At 48.7% G+C, this 16,067-nt stretch overlaps 1 protein-coding gene across 1 annotated transcript in view; it reads right to left on the reverse strand.

Moving 5' to 3' along the window:
* LOC119383338 (peroxidase-like) overlaps nt 1–4,929 on the reverse strand; it is a 193,382-nt gene extending 188,453 nt beyond the window's left edge. The window contains 1 exon segment of the mRNA XM_049412480.1: nt 4,570–4,929. Within this exon segment, the coding sequence (XP_049268437.1) occupies nt 4,570–4,580 (11 nt within the window). The 5' untranslated portion in view covers nt 4,581–4,929.
* Between the last annotated feature and the right edge of the window lie 11,138 nt (nt 4,930–16,067).

Genomic DNA, 16,067 nt, shown 5'->3' on the forward strand with positions numbered 1-16,067 from the left:
ACTCATATGTTACAATAGCTACACGAAAGCGTGCGTCTTTTAACATAACACATATTTAGAAATAATAAACCTAAGAATACATAAAAGGTGGCCGATATATCACAGCTGCTCTTAAGGAGTCGGTGGTTGGTAAAAGGGCACATCACGAATGTATATGTAACGTCATATCAACATTGTAGCGCCCAAAAAGACAGCCTTAGTAGTCACACGGGCGAGGCATTTTTGTCTACTTACAGTTAGAAATGTTTGCAGTCTCAAGGCCACTGTATTAAGCGAACCATCAACAGCTTTAGTAGTGCACCACTAAGCGATCGTTCCTCCAAAATAGAAGCACTTTAAGGGAATTCTGGTAATGCAGCTCTACGGTGCTGTCATATAAAGCTATAGCACATGATCTTTATGTTTATTTGGTTTCAACCACACATCTGCAAAACCCCATGCTGCGCAAAAGCTGGACAAACGAATAATACGCGCATACGATGACTTATCGTTGTTAGTTAAAAACTGTGATCTTGGCAACAGCCTAGTCTGGTAAACTAGTAAGTTTCCGAAGGCTGCTGTATACAGTCGTATGGCAGCAACGTCGCTCGTGCGCGTTGCATAGAATAACCCTCACCCGTATTGTCACAGCGCCCTCTCGTCTATACCTCGGGGCGCCGCTTGGGCGACGATGCCGAGCGCCGTTTAGTTCGTTCGCGTCCTTACACAAATCGGCCTCGTCGATGAGAATACGATGACGGCGGGCGCTCTAAGGACGCGACAACGTTCGCTCGCGCCTTCGTGCAACGTGTATATGCGACAAACCGCGCCGTAGGGGGTGGTGAGGACGCTCTCTCTCTTCCCGAGCTGCGCGCCCTCCAGCTGAAAAAGAAACTCCTTCCTCCGTTCTTTGCAGAGCGCTCACAGACGACGCCGTTTACACAAGCGAACGCCCCACTTCTCTCCACGCACGTGTACGTGTGTGTGGCTCGGCGCGCTCTCAGTTCTTCTTGTCTATCGTGGTGGAATCTCGCGGGAGAAAGCGCCTCGAGAGACGAACAGAATGCGGATCACTCCGAGGAAACTGGCCGCGATCGCGACAACGGCAGCCCGCGCGACCGATCGAGGCCTACGCTCGTGTCTCGACTGCTGCTGCCGGCTGTGTTTGGCTGCTGTTGCTGCCGAAGCCGTGACTGCGTTGTCCACCGCTGTTCGGAGAACAGGTTCAGCGCGCGCACGTCGGGTTGAAGCAGCACTGAAGAGCCCCGTATCTTATCCCTTTCAACTATATATACGGCCGCTCCCTCCCCTTCCTTGCGCGCCCGCGTGCTTCTTGGCTTCGTGGTCGTGATCAGACGTTCTCGCTATTTCCTTTTGTTTTTCAGTGCGTCCTTGCGTGTCCGACTTCTACACGAAGGAGGCGATACGCATGGACGTGGTCGACCGTAGCTCTCCACCATCTTTTGCATCAAGGGACGAATGACTTATACAGCTTCGGCTACGAGAGTTATACTGTCGAGCTAAACTTCTTCGGCGCGTATCATTGCGCTGGGAGGGTCATTAGTGACGCTCTGAGAAGAAAGTGGAGCCGAAAAAGTACACATTCAACGTTCGATTTGGGAAAGCGTTGCTGACGCATTTCCGCATGCTGTATTTCGACAGGCACCCTACGCTTTATGCGTCATTCCTCTCGCTCCTGGCCTACATATCGGTATATTCAAGGTAGGCTTTACCTAGGCGGGCCGTTCTGATACAGAACCATTGTTTCTTGAAATGCAGAAACAATGGTCTACATTTCAAGGTGAGCGTTTCTGTTGGAGCTAAACGGGCGGGCCGTTCTGATACAGAAATGGTCGTTGGTGCTCGACGTCCGCGATGTCGATGTACGGTTTGCTTTATTTTTATTTTATGGTGGCGCTAGTCGCTGTACACTGTTCTGGAACTTCCTGTTGTCCGTTAGTCTTGCACTAGCTAGCGAGCCTACAATTCACGCTATTGCCAGCTCTGTGCACTGTAAAATACTCATATAAAACGCCAGTGATTTTTCATGGAAGCCTGTGCTACGTACTTTTGACGTTGATCGCTATTTTTCTCTGTCGCGACTGCCGCGAGGACGTTTTCTTTCTGGTAATCGCAAATTTAGAGTATAATCTTCTGTCGCGTTTCTCTGCTGAAGCGCACGATCTGAAACGCAGTCGCCGTTCTATGAAGAATGCTTTCGAGTTTTGCATACACATCTGCATCTTTCAAAGTAAGAAAATTGCTCGAAAACCAGCAGGGATTTCCACAACACAAGACAACCGCGATGAAGGCAGCGATTAGCGAGTACAAGCGACTCTTCTGTCTACATGCGACTGTGACAGCATAAAGACAGCTTGCGCGAAACTTTTCAACGCGCCGTCGCTTCTGTACATCCTCCCCGGATTCGCTCCCGCCCATCCTGTCAGCTCCTCGGCGTCGGCTCGGCCGCACACACGCGCCAAATAACAGTGGCCATGCTCTTTCTGGTCCCTCGAAATCTCGCCGACCGAGCGGCACGCGGATAGGCTGTCTTCTACGCGCGCAAGCGCGCGGTTCTGCATCGCCTCTCGTCGTCACTGCGGTGAAGCGGGCGGTACGTTGCTGCTGGCTTGTGCTGTCAGCGCACGGCGGCGGCACGGGGATGATTCGAACGATTGGTCACGGTCATTGCCACGTAGCTACGCGGACGCCGTCCTTTTACCTGCGCGTCTTTCCCCACTTCGTGCCGACGACTGCAGCGTGCTGGTCTCTTCTTACTCGCAATTTCGTTCGTCTTCTTCGCGGCTCTCTCGCCTCGACGGGCTACGGGTGGTCTGTAATCTTTTTCGATGACGTTAGGGTCACGCGACGCTCGCTACCTCGTTCGTTCCTGCCTTCCTGAAGCTACATATTCGTGTTTCCTTCGCGGCGAGACCGGATCGGCGAAATAACGCCGGGAGAAAAATACGAATCTCGCCAATTGGCGACCGCCTCTCTACGCTATACACCCCGGACCTTTTGTCGTCGTCGTCGTCATTCGTTGTTGCTTGCGCGGCGCGCGCGCGCCGTCGTTTGTCGGCGATGTAAGCAGAGAAGGAACCTGTTGAAACATCGACGCACGGCTGGCGTCGATCGTTTTCGAGAGGGAAGAGCGGAGACGCAAAATGCTGCCGTCGAAAAGGTGAACCACTCTGCGACCCCGCGCGCGATGACGAAATGAGACAAGCTGCGTGCGTGCATGTGGAAGCTCTTCCGAACAACGAACGCGCGCGCGCGCGCTTTTTTGTTTTTTTTCCACTGCACGAAATAGAAATGGAGTAAGGTAAAATCGGGGTCCTATAACTGCGTATCAGTTTCCTATTGCTTTTTAGCAAGTGCATCCTCACTGTCTGTTACAAATCGTGTTGCAAGACTTAAGGAAACTAACGTAAAATCGAACGCTACCGGTCGTCGAAACCGAGATAAGGCACACCTTTTTTCATGTGCTCCTTGCTTTCGGAAAGAAACAGTTATTTTGGGAGCTTAGGCAAAAAGTCGCGGCGTTTTCCTGGCATGGTTTCTCTACGCGCGAGATTACTATGATCGGTAGATGTTTCCTCAACCATTGTGGTATCGATGCGTCTATTACATTTTTTTTCTTCAGCTGCAAAAAATATCGGTAGAAGAGCTTTCACATGAAACTTTGAAGCATTACTTTAATATTGTCAAACATTATCCAGGTTTAGCAGCTGCAACGAAGCAAACGTGACGTAAGAACTGTATTCAGTCCTACATTTTGCGCGCTTTGGCTTATTACATTGACTTGTCAGATTACGTGCGAACGATGACATCTTTCAGGGTTATCCTTTTCGTAAATTCTCGTCATTCGAAGAAGGAGATATCTTCCTTGAATACCTGCTGTCTGCTACACGATAACTCCAGTTCGTGCCGAATTATAAAGGAAAAAGCCAATGCGATCCTCGCAGGACACGGCGAAAAACAACAAACCCTGTAGCAACGAAAAAAGACTGTATCGCTTTCTTCGCCAAGCTTACGGAGGTTACCCTTGCCGTGTTATGAATGGGCAGCGCGACCAAAGAAGAGAGTCAACATCGTCACGATTCAGCACACGGCACGAACATTGACCGCGTATGCAAACGAGGCGACGCGGTGAGGAATAAGCGGGAACATTTCTCTCGGAGGAGTCGTACGACGGCAACATCAGGTGGACCGTTCTGCTGACAAGGTATCACATGCGGGAAAACGAGCGGACGCGAAATTTCAGCGCACTTCACGCGACGCGCAGGTCGAATCGTATCGTCGCTAAGGCAAGTCACCTGATGTCTAAGTCCAAAACGCGACGACGATCGCGCAGCTGATTCGGAGTCGCGACCACCTACCGTATACACCACACGAGTCGTGCTTAATCCACAGAACGTCCTGTAATCCAAAGGGTCGGGCAAGACGCATCGGGAAAAAAATGAGAACCGCTATTCCAAAGTGTGCGAGACGGTTCTCCCTTTCGGGAGAACCCCGGTATCGCCGCCGACGACTTGCGTTCACCGGTCTCCGGGTCACATAAAAACCCCGGGTTTGGCGGGTGACACCTACCTAAGTATCATCGTGGACGGCTTGTCTCTTCGTCGCTGACAACACGGGATCCTTTTCCTCTCACGCTCAAGACAACCAGGAGGGCAGTGGTAACACGCCGGCGGCACAGTCTAGGGACGGTGCCGATGGGTAGTCCGCTTGGCGCGGTCGCTTATACGGCTTCGGGCCGCTACGCACTGTTGTTGGTCAGAGGGGGCCACCACAGAACGCGCACACAAAACACCCACGCTGCCCTTCGCTGGAGGGACGCCGCGACGACGTGGACTCCTGGGCGCACGTCGAAGCGTGCAGTGTTGCTACTGCAGAGAATGCACGTCGCACAGACTCAGTGTCCGATGGCCGACTCTTGGGAAACGGTCTAGATTCAGGGGACCTGTTTTTATATATAAGCGAGGGGGAACAGCGGCGGCAAGGGCTCCGGGACGAGGAAGGACTGCTGGCGGAGGCCAGCTGGGGGCGAGGGGAAGGGCGTCCCCCCTCCTTCTGCTCCCCGTTGGACTTCTCCGCTAACGGGACTCCACCGGCGGCTGCCGACGGCGACCACGCTCGCCTGGCCCAGTTCCGCCGCGTGCGCGAGCGCGGGCGCGCGCGCGCGTTGCGGGTGCCGGTGGTTGCACCGGAGAGGCGTCGTGCAACGCTGCGTGCCGGGCCGAGCGCCGTTTGCCGCCGCTTTCACCGCCTCCTCCGAGCGATCAGGTGTAGAAGTTACTTGTGTGGCTCCTGGCATCTGCCGAAGACATTCATATTTGTTCTGTCTCTAGCAGTTGCCGGCGCTCTATCGTTTGTAGAACGAGTGCTCTCAGAACGAGTGCTCTCACATCAGGTTCTCTCATATAGTGGACTGTGAAACACTCGTTAGGTCATTTTAGCGGACAGCTAATGAGTGTCGTTGCTTTTTTTATCCACTTAATTTTGAATTTTAATTATGGGCCTCTTAGTAGCTCCCTCATTGCTGTACTGTCTTGGACACTGAATCTAGATATACATGCTACAGAGTTACGGCACCCATATCTCTAAACGCGAAAGCACCCAGAAGGTGTACGCGGCTACTGGCAGAAATTGACGCGGCTAGACCCTGAGAATTCCCGCTGCTGTTTGAACGCTCATCGAGACACACGCTGGGATCGGTATCCCTTGACTCCGCGTGACCGCACTGCGGAGATCGCGAAGCGGGATGTCGTCATCGTCATGCTTTCGCACACGGGATTAATGATCCATTGTATTTTTATTTTATTTATTTATACATGGAAAACATGGAGAGATAGGCTGCATCAGAGCCAGCCATCCCATGAACATGACAGTAGTATTGAACAGACACACTAAAACAAGAGAAAGTAGAACGAATAAAACAGTAAGAAAATAGAAAATAATCAGAAGCACCATGTGCATATACAATATACGGCATATAAAGAATAAGCACAGTCTAGGGGCATAGTCCACAACATGCAGTGTGGTCACACCGCGAATAGAGTCTGTACAGAGAGTTTTATACGCACTTAGATATATCATTCCATTATCCATTCTTCTACGAACTGCCTGTCTTATTTAGACAGTCTAATGCGCACATTTCATAGACGCGGATATTGCGTTAAAAGATGTGATAAGGTGCTATCTGATGCAGAAACCAACGCAGCGACCACTCCCCACGTTGTGTGAGGAAGAAATCTGTTTATTTATTCGGACCGTGTTATAAACGTTCCGATAGTCGTGAGAGATAGAAATAGAGCGAGATCAAGGAAAAGGAACGATATGAAGGCTAACCAGAGCACATGTATGGTTGACTACCCTGTACTTGAGAAGTGGAAAAAGGGCATATTTGTATACTGCTAAAGGATAATTGTTTGAGTCTGTGAAATGATAATACGAGGTTAATCACACCGCTGATACCAACACAGCAACTCATTGAAAAAAACATGACATTATTGTTTTGCACATACAGATCTACAACACAAATAAGTAGTCATTCACAAACTTTCGTTAAGTCGAGCGTTCCTCAAGAACACTATTTCGTGTATTGTATATCTGCGTTTGTGACTGTACGTACTACTTGTGTGTACACGTGATCATTGTATATATCGCAGTCATCACCAGACACCTGGAGTGGCAAGCCAGGAGATAAACCAGGCTAACATCTCTGGAAATTTCATTAAAGATTATTATCTCTCTCTCAAATAAATAGAAGCGTTGTAAATAAGACCCAGTGATGTCAATGCGCGCGCGCACCAGAGTTGCGGATATAATAATGAAAACGTCCCACTAGCGTCCGCAGATGAGTGATCTATAACAGCGACAAGTTATATTCGAAGAAAAGAAGTGGCAAGTTTCATAGTTTTTTTCATAGCCTGGCGCGACCAAGCACGTTAAAAAGTCGAAATAAACTTGTGCTTCTTAATTCCTCATTATATTTGAAGTCGCCACGGCTACTCTGGCGACGTGACGCAACGTTGTTTAATCGTCTATGAGTTTGGGCGTAGCGTTCACCAAATCATATAGCTGTCATGCCTGAGTGACTGGCTTACATATATGGGCGCTTAGGGCCAAATGCGAATAAACTGTAGATCAGCTCCTACGGCAGTGTTCCCTCTTTGACAAAGATTCATTATCATATGCGTGCCATACGAATACATTTAGCGAGAGACCAAGGGAGCTAATTCCGAATGCATCACCTTAAAAAGCCGACCGAGATAATCCTCAATATCAGAAGGCAAGAAATTGGAGCACACCACCATATAAGCGGTGGACAACGTCCAGTGCTGCCGCATGTACAGTTACACCCGCTAAGGTAGGCCGTTGCTCCACTGAAGAAGACAAGACCGCGTGTCGAAGCGTACTCTAGCGACACACCCTGTTAAAGGGGCCATGACACCGTCACCCAACAATTTGCGGTTTTCAGCGAAAAATAGAAGCAGAGGGTCTATTATACCTATACACATTTAAAAATTGGCCTGTAAAAGAATGTTTCAATGCAAAATGAGCCCTAGAAGTCGCCGGCTATAAACCCCGCCCACAGCCGGCGACCGCCATTATGTCATGGCGTGTGTGACGTCAACTGCTGCACGGAGCGGCGCCGTCGTTTTCTGCCAAAGTTTCAGCCGCTGAAGATCGTTCAATTTCAATGCCAAGTTGAAGAAAGATGAAAAAGCTCGATTGAACGCGCAGATGACCACGAAACAAAATCGTTCGCCAGAGTGCAGACGCTCGCAATGCAAGCAGCTCGTCACGTCACGGCTCGCGAGTGCGTCAGTGTTGCCCGACTCTCAGGCCGCTCGCGTGTTTAAAAAAATATTCAATTAGAAATTGAGTGCTCGACCAAATGCGCTAAAATTTTGCCAGCTTGTTTGCGAACGCACGAGGATTAACCGACATAACACGGATTATGATAAAAAACTGGGTGTCATGGCCCCGGATTTTTCGTCTCTTCAAGCTTCCGTCTTCTAACAGAGAAAGAGAGAGAGGGAAAGAACTGAAAATAATTGAAATGCAGAGAATTTAGCCGGCGTATACAAACAGCTGACTTGCTACTCTGCGTGGGGAAGGGGATTGGTCAATCTTCTAAGCATCTGCCTCGTTTGCGCATACACTTAGAACTCGTGTCTTCTGTTCCCCCGCCCCCCATCCCCCACACTCTCTTTCAGTTAACTTTCATGCTTCTCTTTCGTGGTCGTTGGAGGCGCGACTCGCTGAACGGACCTTGGGAAACCAAAAGCGACCCTTGGCCAAGCCCGGCGAGCCGCTATAGCCAGCCTTGGAAGAAGGGCCTCATTAACAGCGAAGCTGTCGAAGCTCGCCGTAATTTGTCGCTAGCGAACAGAAATGATCGTCATCATGAACCGGTATGCGCCCTCTACTTCCTCTTTTTCATCTTCGTCCCCTTCTGCTTCGCTTCCAGAACCCGTGCGCCGATTTCTCCGGCGGGGCCTGTAATAACTCTAGTGGGTGAGAGAACGAGTACAGAGAGAGAGAAAAAGAAAGAGAGAAAGAGGAAAAGAAAGAAAGGTATAAAGATAGGGAAAGAGAAAAATTCTTGGCGAAAAAAAATTTCTTCACGAGGAGGGATTCGAACCCGCGTACCCTCAATCTGAAGGTGAGGGTCCTAACCACTCGGCTATCCAGGCACGCTAGCAGAGCATAACATAGCCTTGTATAGTATAGTGTAGCAAGGGGTGGGAAACGCAAGTGAGTGCGAGAAGGAGAAATGTGAAGGTGAAGAGAAGGGAAAGGAGGATGGGGAGAGAGTAAAGAATAGCATAGAAAGAATGAGAAAGAGAGAAATGGAGAGAAACAAAGAGATACAGAGAAATTAAGAGAGAGACAAAGGAAGGAATTAAAAAGAAAGAAACAGAGAGAGAGACAGAGAAATAAATATAAATAAACAGAGAATAAAAAGGCAGAAAAAACATAGAGAAGAAGAAAGCAATAGAGGAAGAAAGAAAGAGAACATTTGCAAAACTGAGCAAAACTGCAAAAGCCATGACTACATAGGTGCCCATCAGCTCCGCTTTCTCTTTGGCATTGCGCCTCCAGTGCAAGCTACGTTAGTTTTTAGATGCGAAGCATCTTATGGCGCAGTTCACTCCGGTGGTGATGTGCGGCGTGACCACCCTTACTGCGCATGCGCAAGCCCTCTGCACACACCTCTTCTCCACCCCCTCCACTCCCCCGTACACCCTCTCCACTTCCCCTCTCCCCTCACCCTCCCAACTTCCCTCTCTCTTTACCCCTCTCCACTCTCCCTTTCTCATTTCCCTCTCATCTCCCCTTTTCCATCTCTCCTTTCCTCATCTCCACTTCCCTCTCCCCCTTATTCTCTCCCTCTCACCCTCTACTCTACTTCCTCCCCACTTTCCCTTTCCCCTTTCCACTTCCATTTTCACCTCCCCCCCACTCCCCCTCTGAAACGCGGGCTCGACATGCCGAAACGCTGCTTCGCATCGCCTCGTGGTCCCCTTTAGCGCGAGATGGTGTGATTTTTTTGTATTGTTGTGATTAGAAAATGTGTCCCTCTCTCTCTCTCTTTCTCTTAAGCAAACAAACAAGCAAATTAAAAATTATCTTAACGAGCACACAAACAAGTAAGTTGACGATCAGTATAGACCGTTGCATCGGGCGAGGAGGACCGGACTGGCAACCAGCGCTTTCCTCCTTTCTGGCTTGTGCGCGACGGCGCGGAGTGTGCGGGCTGGTGCGCACATGAGAGGCGTTTTCGGACAATTTTTGCGTGTTTTAGGTCGACCTACGGATTTTGTTCTCTTTTATTGCGATGTCAGCCAGCGGAAGGTCAACGGGAAACCACTGTGCAGTTTTTGGTCGTTCTAACAACTATAAAAAGGAAACTGCTATCAGAATAAGTATGCGACGTGCATCACCAAACGCGGAGTGTTTGCAGTTGTGTGCACTATTCAAGGTACATCGTTTGTGTTGCGTTACTGGTTCTAAATCGGCAAGTGCCGCAATATATCCGAAATTCCCAGGGTTCCACGCAGTCAAATGTCAATCGGATATGGCCAGATTTGCAAACAAACATAAGCGGTCAAGTGCGGCCCTGTCCGGCAAAGTGCAAGACATCTAAGCACCACTCGAGTACCTTAGTTGTTTTCGCTTCGTTTGATTATTATATTAAATGCGAAGCATTTCTTAGCGAACTTCTGCGACTTTGAGCGTATCTATCTATCTATCTATCTATCTATCTATCTATCTATCTATCTATCTATCTATCTATCTATCTATCTATCTATCTATCTATCTATCTATCTATCTATCTATCTATCTATCTATCTATCTATCTATCTATCTATCTATCTATCTATCTATCTATCTATCTATCTATCTATCTATCTATCTATCTATCTATCTATCTATCTATTTTAATATGATGTCTTTGGTATAACAATTAGCTTCGTAGCTCGGCTCAGCACGGTGATCGCTGCAGTTGATGTATAGCGGTATTAGCACGGACGAGAGATCCCTCGCTTCGCAGCGCGGTAACCGGCATCATACATTTAATTTGTGCTCTGTGCCAGCCTTGTAACACCCGAAAATTCACTGAACGCTATATGAAAAGGATGTTGCGAGATATTCGACGTGAGGTTACGACTTCCGTAAGACAGCGGGGTGTATCGTATACGATGAGCCATATGAAAGCCGAATAGTAAAAAAAAGAAAGAGTTCTGTCACTTCGTGTGTAGAACAACTACCTCAGGAAGACAATTTTTTACGTAGTCAAGAACCGTGTCCGACAAGTCGCGCAGTAATATACAACAAAGTTAGTTCTGTTCTAAACGCGATACAAAAACCACGTTGTTACGCATGTCTAGTGTTTCTTGAACTGCCAGTTTCGCTGCTTATCTTTGCGAACGACAGCAAGAATTTTTCAAAAACAGTACATCTGGTAGATGAAGTTACAAAAAAAAAAATAACGCGAATCATTTCCAATGCCGATCAAAGGCTCGAGCCCGGGTGCCCTTCGTGCCTCACCAGCAGAAGAAACTCTCTAACCATCGTCATATTACCGCCGCCGAAATCCAGTCAAATATCACGACTCTTAAAAGAAAAAAGAAAAAGAAGCGCGCTGGCATGTCAACATTAGCATCGTTTTTATATGCACCAGCACATCCTTGTAAACAGCTCTAACTTCGTCCACATTGGTGGAGATAAACGAGTGAGTAATAAGCGGCCACTTAAAAGTTGAGAAACAAGATAGGCATAAACTGTTCGCGAGCAACAAACAGATGCCGTCCGCGCCACGAAATCGAGACTGCGTGCTCACGCACAGCCACATGTACGAGCGGTAGTCGGTGCGACAGCATAAGCGCACCGTGAATGAAAAAAAAAAGAAAACAACTGAAAGATTACGGTTCAAGAAAAAAATCCATTCTACCTGCTAAGAGTGGCGGCACTTGCTTGCCCTGCTAGAACAGGTCGAAATATTTACGTGGTTTTCCAACAGACAATGCCGATAATATATGATATCGACCACTTGCGACACGTTCGCGTCGCCGTATATGAACATCATTGACCCTGAACGGACCAAACTGTTTCAGGACGTCTCACAGATTCATTTCCTACGTAGACCGCATCACTTGATACGATATTCAGTGCGCCAGAACAAAAAAAAGAAAAACCGGCTGCAACTGCAGCCGCACGCATACCTTCCATACAAACGCGGAGCTTCGCACATGCCAATGGGTTGCCAGACCAGAGACGGCGCCGCCCGCAAGGCAATATGGCGGCGCCCACGAAACAAAGGTGTATAAGACATTCGAAAACAACAAAGGAAAACCCCTCTAAAGGTCGATGCAGTAAAGTTCACCATTGCAGTCACAAATAAATTTAGGAAAATTTTCACCAGTTTCGGTGTAACTCGAGCATTAGCTGACGTAATTATTTCACAACGAAGTTATTTACTTACGTCAGATTAATTACCTTAGCTATATTCTCAAATTCGTGATTTTTCGATGTTCAAACATTAGACACAATGCCTGTTGCGTGCATTGTGCACACCAGCGTAACGCGCGACAGCATGCAGGGCGACGAGCAGCCACATCGACTCCGGCAGCGGAGTCGATGTGGCTCGGCTTGTCGACTAAAGGAGCCGTTTTGACACCGGCACACCCGTCGTCAGGGTCGTCGTCACATTTTGCGTCGTTGTCACCGGTTAACTGCCATTGTACTCTCGCCGCTGTCGCCGCTGAAAAATTGTCCTGTCCGTATTAGCCGTGGCGCGTGTCGCCGTTTTGTCATTGCATTTATCGACCCCTGCTTTCCCTGTCACCTGTTTCAACATTCCCGCAAACGAAGACAGTCTCTGAGCAACGTCGTTGGACGCTTTTAGGCTGAACGCGCGTTGTACAATATAGTTTGCGAATGTAAGAACTACGTGACAGACAAGGGCTGGCGAAGAACACACACACACACAGAGGCAGCGTTATTCGCCAGTGCTGTTCTTGCATTCATTATGTGCTATCGACGGGCCAAAGTTTCCGCTTTTCATAGTTTACGAGACATGGGATTTACGGCAAACGAGAATCGTCAAGAGAAGTGACGCGGCTTGCTAGCTTATTAATTGTCCCGTAAACTTTTGTGGTCGACTGTACGTATTTAGGGAAGCTGCCAGTGTGGGCTGGGCATACGAAAAGAACGCGACGCGACGAAGCGCAGCTTCCAACAGAAAATATTTACCGAGCGAAGCCTAAACGTTTACAAAACGAGGAGAAAAGCGCTAGTGCAGGGGGTTTACTGCTACTACTACTTTACTGCTAGTGCAGCTCTGCACCATGATCTCGAAGTGCTGAAACTTCAGTCGTTGATATTTATTTTAATGACTGTTTCCGCAGCACCAACCTAAACAACGTTCATGTATAACAAAGGTATTTAAGTCGGGTATCTGTCGGCGGGGCCCGACCGATGGAAGGGTATGCTTTTCGTCCACTTCAATTATCCTATTTATGTTTTAATTACTACACTACAGTTAAAAACAACAAATAATGGCCTCCGTGCCTTCCTTGATTTCATTGCCTGTTCGCTTCACTTAAGTACTTTGGCACGTGTACAAACGTACGTGTTGCCCTTGTGTTATCTAATCCTGCTACTAAGACATATGATCACAGAATGTCTCTGTATGCTAAGCCGTATACGTGATCTTCGTGAGTCTCATCTTGGCAGAGTGCGAGGGGTAGCGAGGCAGCGAGGAGAGTATACAAAGAAAACGCGGATCGTCCCCTTCTCCTCTTTGCAATGTTTATGCCGTGAAGGTGCCCTGTTCTCAAAGGGTGAGCTCATTACGATGCTAAAAGGGCACACGCCCGATTTATTGTTCGGAATGGATCTGACGACTGAATATATGCATACGTATGTCTTGCGGCAGAGATTAGTCGCGCGCGCGTTCGATAAGAGTCGTTAGAGTGAGATGGAGTGAGCATATGTGACGGTCTAGATTTGCTTGTTGCCGGGGGTACGCTCGCAAGCTGCCTTGTATGTACACGGACACGCCACGTCAGCTGCATTTCAATGATCACACCGGAACGCTGGAGGCGATATTAGCTCCCGGAGTCCCATTTGTCCTCGGATTCATTTTTCTTCCTTTGTTATTTGTTACCGCTCACCTTTGCTTCATCATATCGCCCGGCAACTCTTCCTGTTTATTTTGCTAGTCACACATGTGGTTCGTGGATGCCACAGTTAGCAATACCGGGGTGCTGAGACGGGCAGTGAACAGGAACACGTACACACGCATATTGGCTGAGCTTAGGAGCACTGCGCAATTAATGAACTCTGTTCGTTTCGTGTAGGCCTTTGTGCCCGTTATATATACGCCTGCCCAATGTTTGCATCAAATAACACACTGATTCTGTCGTAATCTACGGAAGTTCATTAGAAGTGATTGAAAGACCGTTGTGTTTGGTGACAGTTTCAAAATATTGCCTAGTTTCTTCAGTGCGGCTGTTGGTTTTCCTAATAAATTGAGATTCCGAGCAGGTTTGCTATTAGCGATGCTGCATTAATAGCCGACCAAGCACGAAGTGGTATTGCTCGTGTGAATCCTGCGAGCGTACGAAGTTGTGAGGCGTTGTCCGTTTCTGGAAACAAACTTCACTGAGTTGGCTCTACTGCAATGCAGAGGAAGTTGACTATAAAGCTGTGCCATTCGTCAGCAACGGTAAGAGCAAAGGCGTATTCAAACAAACATGTCAGTGCAGCAGACAAGTCATGTTGGCGTAGAGCATTAAACTACGATATATAGGTCAGATGCAATTTGCTTCGTGTAAATTTAGACGAGCTCTTCAAAAGCATAGGATTCAACATAACTGTGAATGATAAATGTAAATACGCGCAGGAGTGCCCTAGATAAGCCATTTGGTATAAGGATGAATTCGCCGAAACGTCACGATTACATGACGTGGTGTCATGTTTCGTTACGTCGAGTGCCGTCTTGCATGTCTTTGTTTTCTCACACGCTGTACTATTGTCTTGTTATATGGGTGCCCCCCCCCCCCCCTCATTACGCTTCAAAGTCCCATGCCGTGCGGAGAAAGCACTTGTACGTATACGACTCCTCCAGGTTACTTCGTCGATACTTCAGTGAGCCATTTTGATTCCTCAGAACGCTACGAGAAGCGTGGTTGTACAGTGCGTTGATAGCGCAGTGTTAGCATGTATAAATCGGCAGTTACCAACAGGCGGAAGCATCACATAAGTGGTAAAAAGATCCGCGGCCAAGGTAACGTGCCGAGTCAGACTGCAGGAGTTCCGTCTTGGGCTAGAACCTCACATTCGTATTTCGGAGCCGTGTTGCATGGGCCGTCAGTCCAGTATTGCATCGCTGTGCATGCGATATTATTGTGGTCGATGTTCACTCAGGATGACATTCAGGCAATGCGCGTGTGCCGATCATGAATGCGTGGTTAAGAAACGCATGCACCTAAGTCCTTCTATGTTAACCAGCGTTAGCCACATCCCTATCTATCTGGCCTTTATAATGGGGCACTGCCTGCACGTCCCTTACTGAAGATGGAATAACCGAGGTCGGTATAATGCCAGTCTGTAGCTTGAAGATAATCCTTGGGCAATTACAGTCACTTCGCTTAATTCGTCACTGCCACGCGCGCGCCTAATTGTCGTCCACTGAAAAGCGCTCGACCGCCACCACGCATCGGGCGTCCTCGACACGACGCTTCCCAACCCGAAGCAAGGGCAAATCCATACGGCGCATGGCGGCGGCTGCATACATGTTCTGTCTTCGAGAGCCCCACTTGCATGTATATGTATGTCCAGACAAAAAAACACTACAACCTCAGTTCTTCCTTTCCCCGTGACAGCTAAAAAAAAAATAAAGCTTTATGACTAGGAAGCGCGCTCCCGCCGCCAAAATGATGCTCGAACGACGGGCGGTGATTCAACGCGAACTCTCTTCCGCGAGGAGATCGCGGAGATGACAAGGAATCAAAACACTCTCCACAACGTCACCATCGGCCGTGGCGTCTACAGCGACTTGTATGCATCCAAAAGATGGCCGCTGTAGAATTACAGCTGCCGAAACGCTTTCAAGCGAGTCTCGCACAGAAAGTGAGAGTACGGTAGTCTCCTGCTCTTTCTTCCCTTTAATTCACAAATAGGCGACCGTGGTTGATGCGCCCCTTTCCAAGGTTAGTGTGCGAAGGATGCCGACGAAGGTCCTTTCGCAGTGGTCGTAAAGGCAAGACTCGTAATTTGCCGTTATGCATTGTACCCCCCCTCCCTCCCGTGTGTGTGGCGGCCTGACGCGCCCCAGTTCGATCAGCGTTCTGCCCCCGAAGGGCAAAGCGCCGACGAGGCGCGCAGGAGGACGACGGTGCGTCTTGAGCGTATGTGCAGTTTTAATGCGCTGCCTAATGCCCTTCGGAACTGCAATACCGGCCCTTCTCGACCCCATAACGCCCGGCTGGCTCGCGGGACAAACATTTCGCTTCCTCTTCTCTTCGGACGCGTCCTTTCGTCGGTGCGCGGAATCTGGCTTTCGGCGA

This window comes from Rhipicephalus sanguineus, chromosome 2, assembly GCF_013339695.2.
Source record: "Rhipicephalus sanguineus isolate Rsan-2018 chromosome 2, BIME_Rsan_1.4, whole genome shotgun sequence".
NCBI classification, from domain to species: Eukaryota; Metazoa; Arthropoda; class Arachnida; order Ixodida; family Ixodidae; genus Rhipicephalus; species Rhipicephalus sanguineus.